This window comes from Lygodium microphyllum, chromosome 1 (genome assembly GCF_053477565.2).
Source record: "Lygodium microphyllum isolate KBCC chromosome 1, Lygodium_microphyllum_v1.1.10, whole genome shotgun sequence".
NCBI classification, from domain to species: domain Eukaryota; kingdom Viridiplantae; phylum Streptophyta; class Polypodiopsida; order Schizaeales; family Lygodiaceae; genus Lygodium; species Lygodium microphyllum.
In genome coordinates this window covers 160179233-160191379 of record NC_141135.1, presented here as the reverse complement: position 1 = coordinate 160191379, position 12147 = coordinate 160179233, and the positions used below count along the sequence as shown (strand labels likewise).

At 41.7% G+C, this 12147-nt stretch overlaps 1 protein-coding gene across 7 annotated transcripts in view; it reads right to left on the bottom strand.

The window, feature by feature from the left end:
* LOC148041884 (uncharacterized) overlaps positions 1–12147 on the bottom strand; it is a 269651-nt gene that overhangs the window by 13632 nt on the left and 243872 nt on the right. For all 7 annotated transcript variants that reach the window (XM_087683761.1, XM_087683772.1, XM_087683781.1 and 4 more), the window contains one exon: positions 8458–8637. In XM_087683761.1, the coding sequence (XP_087539887.1) occupies positions 8458–8637 (180 nt within the window). The remainder of the gene's footprint in view (positions 1–8457; positions 8638–12147) is intronic.

Genomic DNA, 12147 nt, shown 5'->3' with positions numbered 1-12147 from the left:
GTGAGCTCGATCAATGTTTTTAAACATTGAAATGGCTTGTTACCACTACATTGATGTTACAGATTATTGATCCAAATAAACCTTTTGAGGTTTATATGGATGTGAGAGATTATGTTTTATGTGCTCTCCTTTATAAGGATGGCCAACCTATTGCATTTGAGAGCCGTAAACTAGCTGATGCCCAAACACGTTATACTATCCAAGAGAAAGAATTGTTAGTGGTCATCTATGCGCTTTAAGTATGGTGTCATTATTTGTACAATACCGGATTTATTATTTGGATGAACTATCACTCATGGAAATACCTATGTGATCAACTCGATCTCCGTGGCTACAACGTGAGTTGAGCGGAGCTTCTACAAGGGTTTGACTTCAAAATTCGCCACAGGAAGGGTGCAACGAATATGGTTGTTGATTCTCAGTCGAATTTCTGAAGTCAATGTCTTGTCCTTTTTCCAAAATTTTGACTGATTTCTTTCTCTCAAAGGGCATTGCCAAAATGATCTTTACTTTGGTAAGATTAGAGAACTAGTTCAAGAGGGACCTAGTAGCCTAGGAAGCTTAGGTGGTTCCGAAGCTTGGAAAAGTAATCGATTTGGAATAAATTACTTTTTAAACTAGGTAAAGTTGTATCTAATGATCAAGATATTACCAAGAAAATTTATACGAGTGTCATGATGCACTGAATGCTTGACACCCTGGCATACACCGGACTTTGGCCTTGGTCACTTGTTATTTTTATTGGTTGTATATTGAGACTATAGTTAAGTGTTATGTGCATGGGTGCTTGCAGCGTCAATTTAACAAAGTTGAATGGCACAGACAAGCGGGGATGTTGCATCCAATACAAATACCTAATAGAAAATGAAGTAGCATTTCTAAGGGTTTTGTAGTAGGTTTGCTCCGTATAAATCGAGGTTATAACGCAATCTAGGTTATGGTCAATTGATGGATGAAAATGGCTTGATTCATGTTGGTGGGTATTTCACTCATGCCTCACTTATGTCTATGCTCACATAGGAGTGTCGGTGATTAGTAGGACATTGGGACACTTTTTACTCTCAGTACGAGAGGTTTTTTCCCCTAGACTTATGATATTATTTCGTATGTGCTTATGACACACACTTACGGGCACTTACCGTGGTCGGGTGTGAACACCCCCTACAATCCTAAGGTTTAAGGGTTGTACCTTGTACTTGCATTTTACACTCTTTCAATCTATTGCATTGGGTGTCATGCTTCACTCTCACACTGTCCACTGTTTTCTGTGCTGAGCTTCGATCCTGCCTTCTTTTCACATTTGGTATCAAAGCAACATTGGCTTTGCTCAGCTCAACTTAGGTTCTTCTTACCTCCACTCAGCCTCTGGGAGCTTGTGGCTCAGTTCAAATCCAGGTTAGACAGCAACCACCAGCACGTGTAGGTCGTCCTGCTCTAGCCAGATGTCCCGTCAGTTGCAATCTCCTGCGCTAGCTCGCTAGTCTTCAGCTGCCATGTCAGCCTATAGCCGCCATGTCGGCCGCCGGTTGCTGCACGCCCCGCCAGTGCCCGCTAGCAGTACCACCTGATGCCTCCTGTTCGCCTGTCGTCTGTGCCCCTTCCCGCGCACCTTGTTTATACTCTCGCCACCCCTCACAAGCTTATGAAAGGAGCATTAGAGTAAGGTTATTCAAGGCTTCCAAAAAGTCTATCAGAGTAGTGTGAATAGGCGAGGCTTTTCCTTCTGCTCTTGATGGTCTTTTTCTTCTTCTGCTTCTTCATGTCCATGGTCGTCTTCTTCTTTCACAGCTGCAAGATAGGCCTTTTGATGCCTTTTTCTCGCACGACAGGTCTTTTTGCATAAGTCAGAAACTAGCTGGTTCTTTTTGTCTTTGCACTTGTTATTGATATACAACACTTGTTCATCCTTAGAGGTACTTGGCTCTTCTTTATTTTTGATCTTCTTTTCTTCTTCTAACAGGGAGGCTTAAATGCCAACAAGTTTAGGATTTGGCATGTTGATTAAAGTAGTGGAGATAATATCATAATTTGGAGGCAAACTTTTTAACAAAACACCAATGCATACATCTTCATCCATTTTAATGTTGATCCCTGCAAGCGAGGTTAAGAGACTTCCATGTAATTTAGATGTGTTAGGTGCACGTCCAGTTTGAAAAATTCAATTAATAAACCATACTTTGAAGACTTTGATTGTGCACCAAACAGGGTATTTAATCTTTTCCAAGTGTCATGGGACGTGTCACAAGTATCCACATGGTGGATATAGCTGTCATCCAGCTCAAGCTTTATGATGGCTTGAGCCTTGTCGCTCGTAATTTTTATGCCAGGAAACTGCAAGAGTTGCACCCCGGGGCTTCTTCTCTTGTCCACTAGTGATGGCCCATAGACCCTTCTTCATCAGGATAAGCTTTATGTTTGTTTGCCAGGTATGAAACTTGACTCCTTTGAAGCGGCATGTTAGAGAGTCTTTGCCCATGTGCTAGAGTGACTAGAACAACAGAAAATCAGCACCAAAATTCTCAAAAATGAGCTAACTTTGGATGTGTCAAGAGACACAAGCAATAGCAGTGGTAGTATCAAGAGATACTAGTTGAACTTGATTGTTGTTACTTCAGTCCTTCAAATCTTCACAAATCTTCCTCTCCTTGCTGGTTTGATGCCCAAATGTTTGCTGGGAACTAAGTAGGAACTCAGATCAGAGTGATAGGAACTCCAATAGGCTTGGAGGAGTGAGAAAATGATGGGATTTTGAGCTTCAAGTGAAATGGCTATGGCTGCCCTTTTAGGGTTTTAGACAGGGACCTTGTTTTTTACTGATTTCAGCTCATAGAGGTCATCATATGGGGAACCCTCTGAGTGGGAGTGAGCTTAGGTATGGGTCTTTAGTTGTCCTATGTTAATCATCAAGATCGCGACTTGCACGCAACACAACAGCTGTACGAATGGAAACAGGTGCATATCAGCTAGTGAGCTCCAATTTCTGCAATGCTGAGCTCCACAGTGCTCAATGTTGAGGTGTAAGGTGATAGGAAGTTGCCCCCTAAGTAGAGCAAGAGGTTTGTAGATGGATGTTCAGTGAGATTTGGCTTGTATGAAGAGATATGAGAGCTCCAAGTAGGGTACGTGCAGGCTGGCTATGGTTGCCATGAAGGAAAGAGTGGAGTTGGAGTGAGAAATGAACTCATGGGCTGACAATGAGCTCACCACACATGAAGAGGAGCTGAAGGAGGAGTTTGATGAGCTTAGCCATGCTCACCATGGCTCTGATACCATGTTGAAATGCATGGAACTAGAGCATGGCTATGACAGATGGAAGAGAAAAAGAAGACTAATGATAACATTGACTTAGAGATGATGATTGTCACACAAGTGAATTAGGTTCCAAGATAGAAGCTTGGACTCGTAAACACAATCTTGTGTGTGTAAACAATGACACTGATTGAAAGGACAAAAAGTACAATGACATTGCATTCAATTGATAGGCAACTACAATGCTTTATAGTCTTTTGGGTAGGTAGCACTTTTTACCACTGTGCTTATGGGATTCAGTCCCTTCTCCTAGATTGCTTGCATTTCCCTTGGCCCAACTGCTCCATACAAAGAGACTACACTGGGTATGATTGCCTAAATTCTCAACAGCATGGTTGGTGTAAAGCAAGGCTGTCTGGTCTCTCCTTTGTTGTTTGGATTGTACATTGATGAGATTTCAGATTTCATATAAAGATGTGGTGGTCTAGGAGCCAGCTTGGTTGGGGTATTGATACCAATTTTGTTATATGCATACGATATTGTGCTCATCTCCAATTCATCCGAGGGGCTATAGCGACATCTGGATGCATTGCATGTGTTTTGTGAAGAGAAAGGCCTCAAGGTTAATCTTGAAAAGACTAAAATTATGGTCTTTAACACCTCGGTAGCTTGGGTGACACGCTTAGAACATCACTTTATGTATGACGGCTAGTCTGTGGAAATGGTTAGACAATATGTATACCTTGGGGTCACTTTCAAAGGGCCACAATTTTCATGGAAGGAGACTTGACAGGCTAGGCTTGCACGGGCATATGTAGCTTTGGGCATTCTAGAGCGATAGTGTGCACACATACAATTTCAGGAGCCCTGTACCAAATTGTGGCTCTTTGGCACTTTAGTTATGCCCACTCTACTCTATGGAGTAGCCATTTGGGGCCCAAGCCTTTATCATACTAGACGGGCACCTCTCATGGATTGTAACGGACTTGAAGCACAACATTATGATGGCTGGGAACATATGGAGAGACCGCTGGTCATGATGATAGCACATATGATAAGGGCGAAAGCCTCAGTACCACAAGAGATCATCCAAGCAGAATTGAGTGCAACACCCATGGTAGTTGAGGCACTATTCGAGGCAATCACCTTCCTCCAGAGGATATGGTAGCTCCCTAAAGACCGATACCCTAGGCTAGCTCTAGATTCTTCAAGATAGCTTGCAACAAAGGGAGATAGACAGTGTTGGTATGCGCACATGAACACATGGCTGAACTTGCATGGCATGAAAATGGACAGATTGACACCATTCGATTATAGTCTTGATTGTTCCACTTTGAGTCTCAACCATTTAGAGTTGAATAGAGTGATTAGAGTAGACATCACTAAAGTGGAGACAGAGAGGACTTGGTCCAAGCCCCCTTTCCCATTAGGCACAAAGATGGCACAATACCACCGTTACTTCTTGCAGCTTTCCGATGATGGTTTCAAGTGAGGCCAAGATATATGGATGCTTAACTTTCTCACGGGCTTCGAGTTGCTACTGGACAGATCCACACCTCATCACATCAACTGATAATTGAGACAAGTCGATGGAGCCGTGTTGCAATAAATGAGAGGATGTGCCAGCTTTGTGGATGGGAGGCCGAGACGGAGGAACACTACATTTGTAGATGCATTGTATACTATGATATCCGAGGCCGCTACCATTGCCTCTTTAAGGAGGGATTTGGACCATTGAGACAGACGGGTGATGGACTATGAGGACCAAAGATGTCTAGGCCTTTTCTTATTGGAGCTCCAACAGTGCAGAGCAACATTGTTACGGGATCGGAGGCAACCCTAGTCACATCCACCCCTCCAGAGAGCAATTATACACTTTTTTAGTATAACTGACCCCTCGGCCACTGCCACCTTAGACACTACATCTCGTATTGATAGCCGCCATTGAGGGGCATCATTAGGTGGCATCACAGTAGATAGCTACAACGTTATGCAGAGCACGATGACCTAGGGTTCTTGCTCAGCAACGCAGGCATGCTCATATGTGACACATTCGCATCATGATTGCTTGTTACAAACGAAGATAACCATGTCGAGTTAGGCGGGGGTAGCTTGCAAAGTCTTGGTGGATTTTGTACACTAAGAGGGAGATATTCTATACTCTTTTCAGTTTCTCAGTTTTTCATATTCTCTGTTTCCATATTCTTCATTTTTCATTTCAGTTTATCATATGCATAACTAGACATAATTTTGTTTTCTTCTCTGATGAGAGATGATGATGCCAGTTGTATTAGTTATGGTCTCATAGGCCATTCTGGCCCTCTAGAGATGTTAATAGATCTTTCTTTCTTCTTTCTTTTCTTTCTCTGTCTTCAAAGAGGTTGTATTGAGTCATGCCACCATCACTATAGATTTCCATTAAGCTCTACCCTTGTGGAGATCCCATAAAGAATGGCCCTGATCCATTAAAAATGCATGATCCTTGGTAAGCAAATGATATATTTGATTTCAAGTGCTCACTCTAAGATTAATCGATTGTTAATTTTCCATCTTGCCAGCAATGTTGGCACATAAAAAATTTCTTTGCACTGAATGGAATGATTGCAAAGTAGGGCTTGAGGGCTCTAGCACATTAGCAATAGAGACTAGGTCAAGTTTGGCTATCTCACTCAACTAGGGGCAATCTTCTTGTTTAGTATCCCAAGAAACAACTCTAGAAGTAGCCAAAATGTGCCTAGTAGGTACCGTTGAGATGGGTGATGGACTATGAGGACCAAAGATGTCTAGGCCTTTTCTTATTGGAGCTCCAACAACGTAGAGCAGCATTGTTACAAGATCAGAGGAAACCCTAGTCACATCCACCCCTCCAGAGAGCAGTTACAGACTTTTCCAGTATAGCTGACCCCCGGCCACTGCCACCTTAGACACTACATCTCCTATTGACTACCAAGAAGAACATCATTAGATGGCATCACAGTATACAGAGCTACAACGTTATGCAGAGCATGACGCCCTAGAGTTCTTGCTCGGCAATGTAGGCATGCTCATATGTGACACACTTGTGTCATGATTGCTCGCTACAGACAAAGATCACCATGTCGAGCCAGGCGGGGGTAGCTTGCAAAGTCTTGGTGGATTCCATACATTGAGAGGGAGATATTCTATACTCTTGTCAGTTTCTCAGTTTTCCATATCAATTTATCATATGCAGAACTAGACATAATTTTGTTTTCTTCTCTGATGAGAGATGATGATGCCAGTTGTAGTAGTTATGGTCTCCCCCCCTTTTTTTTTTGGTGATGTTGGTGTACATATTATGATCCCGAGAAAACCATTCTCATCTCTCACATTTTTTTCCCATGAATATTAATGATAATAAATATTACAAAAGGGCCTTCTAGCCAACCAAATGGACTAAAAAACAAGTAGAAAACTATGATAATAAATATTTACAAAGGGCCGTCTAGCCAACCAAATGGACTAAAAGACAAGCAAAAATCTCTCTCTCTCTCTCTCACACACACACACACACACACACACACACACACACACACACACACAAAATGAGTAATTATATTGAGAAATACTAGAGTCACAGCAGAGAAGCAGAAGAAACTGGGGTATGCCAAGCAACCAAAATCTCCCCCTAGGGAGAAGGCCAGCTTACTGAATATCCAACTGCCAATGGAGAAGACCTTTGAGCTTAGCAATATGACTTTAAACCTTGGAGTCTGAATCGAAGGTAAAGGCATTCCACATGACCTCGTTGTGCCAGCAGCACCAGAACCTAAGAAAATGAAACAAGATTTCCATATGTGGTTGCGTAGATAAACATGATCAAAGTGGTTACCCAGCACTGGTATAGACAAGGCAATTCTTTCCCATTCTTGGGTAACTTTTGGAGGAGATTGGACGAAACCATCATACTCAGGAAGATCTCACTCTTCCTCCAATTAGTTCACACATGGCTTAGTTTTGGCAGGTTCCCATCCTCTTGAGTTAGATGTGGAGAGCAAAAGGTAGACAGAAAGATACTGCTTCCAAGATTGCTCCACATCACAGGATGTGGGGAGGAAAGCCTTCAAGATGGTCTCCATGGTATAGATGAGAGTATGATAGTGACTCATGAAACAATAGCTTTGATCATGGGATAGAGGCCCAACATGTGGATATGAGGGTATCTTAGGGACCAATCCTTTGTTGATTCTGTTCAGCAGTTGAGCATGATTCCCATGCAGGATATTCCATAGACAAAGTGGATTCCAAAACATTGTCACAAATGGGAGCTAAGTGCTACTATCATTGGTTGGTTCGTTTGGACTACAAGATGTAGTCATGCCATAGATTTGCAAGGCAACCTATATATAAGTATATTAACCTAGAGCCTTCATAGGAGTTTATTTTTAAATTGCAATAACCAGGTCCATCAAATAACTCGCTTTTATGTCAAACATAATACTAATTTAATTATTAAAAAATATTATCCTTTTGTGTGAAAGACAGATTAAAATATTTCGTACGAATGTTATTTCTTTTGTATGAAGCAATATTTTCTTTTTGTGTGAAAGATTAATGGTTATACAGTACTTAAGGTATTAGACAGTTTATATGGCTCCATTGAACGTATAAAACATCTTCTTGATTAATATGGGCATATTAACGCAACTTAGAACAATAGCTTTCAACCAAGTAAAATTCAAAATCTCAGGCTGCTCTATTCCCAAGGTAAAAATCCAAAAGGAGCTGTGTATAGGACATCACTGATACATAAAAGATACAAGAAAAAGTCTAATATGTAAGCTGAGTGTATAGATAATCAGGTGGTATGCCAAACCACATGTGACTGCCAATGGAAGCAGGTGCCAGAATTTCAAGTATGAAGAAAAGCATCTCTCTTTTTTCTCATGCTCTCAAAGTCACCCTATAATCTTTCCAACCTCTATTGGAGTGAATGAATGGATACCTAGAGGGTAAGGTTTTCCAAGATGTTTACAAATAGAGTTCTCCCCTCCTTTCAAAAACAAACGCTTTTGACTATTATGTTTGTATCTAGAGTTATCTTTTTAGGTTAGAGATCAGTTCAATTTTGCCTTGTGAGGTGATACGTCCTGATCAAGGTTCTCACAGCAAACTTTGATTTCTGGTTGAAACTATATTAAGCTTTTGAAATCCAGCAATAACTTGAGGCTGGCACTTGGAAATTTTTACCTTTATAATGCGATCCTCAATATCACTGAGCTGCCTCTGGTTTTCAGCACTCTGTAGGACCAACTGTGTTTTTTCTTCCTCCAGATCTGGGCGTTCATTTTTCACAGCCATACCAAGGATTTGGTCTTCAAGCCCTTCAGGTGTGATCATGAAATTTAGCAGTGTAACTTTAACTGCAATCTGGAAAGGTGCGATATGTAATGAGTACATTCACTGACAAAATGAACAATTAGTTATTCAATTCAGATAAAATGCACGAGAAATAACATGCTAAGAGGTATTTCAATTTACAAAATAATGAATAATAAAATATGAAAATAACTACAAGCGCACAGTTTTACCAAGAGAAAACATGGGAGCATGCCAACCGATTTGACACACCCCTCCCTCCACCTCCCACTTAAACAGAAGGAAGGAAGGAAAAACATGCACATGCAAAAGAAAACTACTTGTTCTATTATATTAGACACATGCACCTTTTATTTGGGTGAAACTGTATTCTGTGTTAGGTCAGTATACTGATGTGATTAAATCCAATTGAGTACAATTAAACAGGAAGTCAAAAATAGTGGTGAAAACGCTGCTGATCAAGGTTGTTGAATTGAAAGTTTCCTTGAAAGACTGCTATAGAGGATGTGGAAAGACATTCAGAAGGGGGAACAAAATTGAGTCAGAAAACTCTACAGTTTGATAAGTTCAAATTGACTAGAGAACCGAAAACCTCTTCCATGCTAGAAGTGTTCTAACTGTGGTGAAGCTCAGCAAATGAGTTGAAATCTTCCCTTAAAATTTGACTCCCAAATAAGCATTTGACTCAACTTCTCACTTAGAAATAAGCAGACGACTAGCCCAGAATCAACAAGGAAAAACCAAACAGATGAGGCACTGCCTCAAAAACATGGGTAAAAAAGGAGTAAAAATCATCATTTTTGCCAAAATATGACCCACTTAAAAAACATCCACTATGCTTCTCAATAAAGAAACACGCTTCTCAATAAAGAAACACCTGACTTGAGAGGTAATTTGTTTTTCAAGAGTCGACTAAGCAATCTTGCACATTGTGGATAGGATAACCTTAAACTTATACAACTTCCAAGCATTCAGCCAATTTCAAGCACCGAGCATCAGCAATGAGACATCCTGCAGGTCAAACCCAAAGAACTCCATAGTTGATCCATCCTAGCAGAGTTTATTCCACCCTTCATAGGCAATGGGAGAGATCGCATAATGACTCAGCATGTGTGAGGAGGAGAGATGTTTTTCTTGGTACACATGACTTGAGCACCTTCATCTACCTTGAGTCATCCATTGTATGGCATTATGTACCACAGTTATTGGAGCATTCATGAGACATTATGTATACTTAGAAAGCATTGTATTTGTAATATACTTAGCTACTCTATAAGGTTCTTTGTATTTTTTATTTTACCTCAAGGGGATGTTCTTCAAGGTGTTGTCAATAACTTTTCTTTTCTTTGAAAGAAAAAGCCTACTAAGAAAATGCCTCTTGCTTTCATAAATGACCAGGACCAAATTTCCCCTTGGTTTGTCGAACTTTAATTGTGCTCCTTATGTGACAAATTCGGCCCCAAATGTTTGTTGGCTGAATGGCCACTTAAATCTCTTGAAATAGCCCCAATTGCGGTGATTGAAATTCAAGTCTTTAGGCCTTCAATTTCTAAGCACATATCTTGAGGTGGTTGTGAAATCCTAATTTCTACTGTAAAATAGGATTTACAATAGAGATTAGTCAAAATCTCCACCTCCAATGGCTGATTTTGCTGGAAATTGTTAAGGGAGAATGAGAATAGGCTGGAGTATGAGAGAGAATGCCAAGAGAGAGGAAACAAATTTCCATCAGAATGGAAGAAATCAACTGCTAGTAACCCTTGTCTAGACAGCCACGAAATCTGTCTCCACTCATGAAACACCCCGATAATGAAGTTGCTTAGTTGAAACAACCCTCAAACTATTGTCACCTGCTGCTGTAGTTTCTTCTACGCATGTCATCAGCTCCTAGAGGGTCTCTTGCTGGCTGGAAATGGCTTGCTAACTATTGCATACTGTAGTAGCAATGGTAGCCTTTTTTTTTTTTTTTTTCTTTCCGTAAAAGGTAATTGTATTAATTACGAAAAAAGTACAAGTTTACTTGATTACAAGATACATGATGGCACTAAGCCATCATGTGAAACGGTTCTAGTTCTAAGAGTTACAAGGTCATGGCAAAGATGTAGAGGAAATTGCCATATGCCAGGGACGCAAGTCCTCCCGGGAAAGTAAGTCAGAATGCTGAAGAAGATCTATCTGCCAATACAAGAGACCCTTAAGCCTAGCAATATGCCGCTGAACATTACAGGCGGAATAAAAAAGAAAAGCACTCCAAATGGTCCAGTTATGCCAACAGCCCCAATATCGAAGAAAGTGAAACACGAGCTTCATATGTGGCTGTGCCGGTGTTGGGTATTTGGGCTGCACAAAGACCCAATCAAAGGGCCTTAGCGAGAAACCAACCACCGCTCTCCAAACGGCTGACAAGAACGACCATATTTTCTTAGCGATAGGGCAAGAAATAAATCGGTGACGGGCAGATTCGACACTGGTGGTGCAAAAGAAATAGTTGCCATTGGATATTTGTCGCTTGGAAAGAGCCAAAGCAAGCGGAAGACCCCCAATCATCACCCTCCAAAGAAAGACCTTATATTTGAAGGGTGTCTTGTTCAGCCACACTTCCATCACAGTTGCCCTCCACCAGGACCGGGATTTACGCAATCCCCATAGAGCATTAGCTTTAGTGCCCAGCCAGTGATGATCTTTAATCAGAAGATGACAGGCCTGGTTAGCGGAAGCTTTGCCTAAACTCAGCCGGCCTTCAAAGTCCCAATCCTGCCAAGGACGATCCGAAGCAAGGGCAGGAAAGGATTGTCCGCTCTGGAGCACCATCAAAAGTTGTTCCCATAAATGACTGTATCCACGCGGGATCCTAAAGATCCTCCTGGCTGTACGAAATGATATTAACACATTGCGACTGGCAAGGGTGGCATCCGCGACTGAAGTTAAGCCCAAACGTGCCATACGGTTGAATTGTGGTCGAAGCTCTTGTTTACCTTCCCATGAAAGTAACCGCGAGACTGCCAGCAATTCCAGTTGAAAAGAATTAGCATCTAAGCGATCCTCCGCCGGATGCCACTGAGCCTTCCGGAGGACCAGTTTCCAGGAACATACCAAATGGGCAAGCAGTGATGAAGAGGAACAAGAGAATCGGGAATCGGCATTAAGAACATGCCACCACGAACTCTGGATTTGGGTATTGCCATGCCGAAGCCCATGCTCCTCAAGGAAATAATGGGCTATAACGACCCACGGATGATGATCTGAGCACATGCCGCGGAAAAGAGACCAACGGAGGGCCAGCATGTGAGTTTGGGCATCCAAAATAGCTCCGCCACCCATGCGTTTGGGGGTGCACGCATGTGACCAAGAAATCCAGGAAATGCCTGTATGCAAGGAATCTTTCTTCCATAACATAAAACGAATAAACTGAGTCAGAGCATTCAGAGTAGTAGTAGTCCAAGGCAGCAAGGGCAAGAAATATGTGAGCATCGGCAACATAATTGTCTGGGCTACTTTGAGGCGAACATGGAATGGCCAAGCCTGAGACTTCCAATACAGGAACTTAGCCGCCAGTTTCTG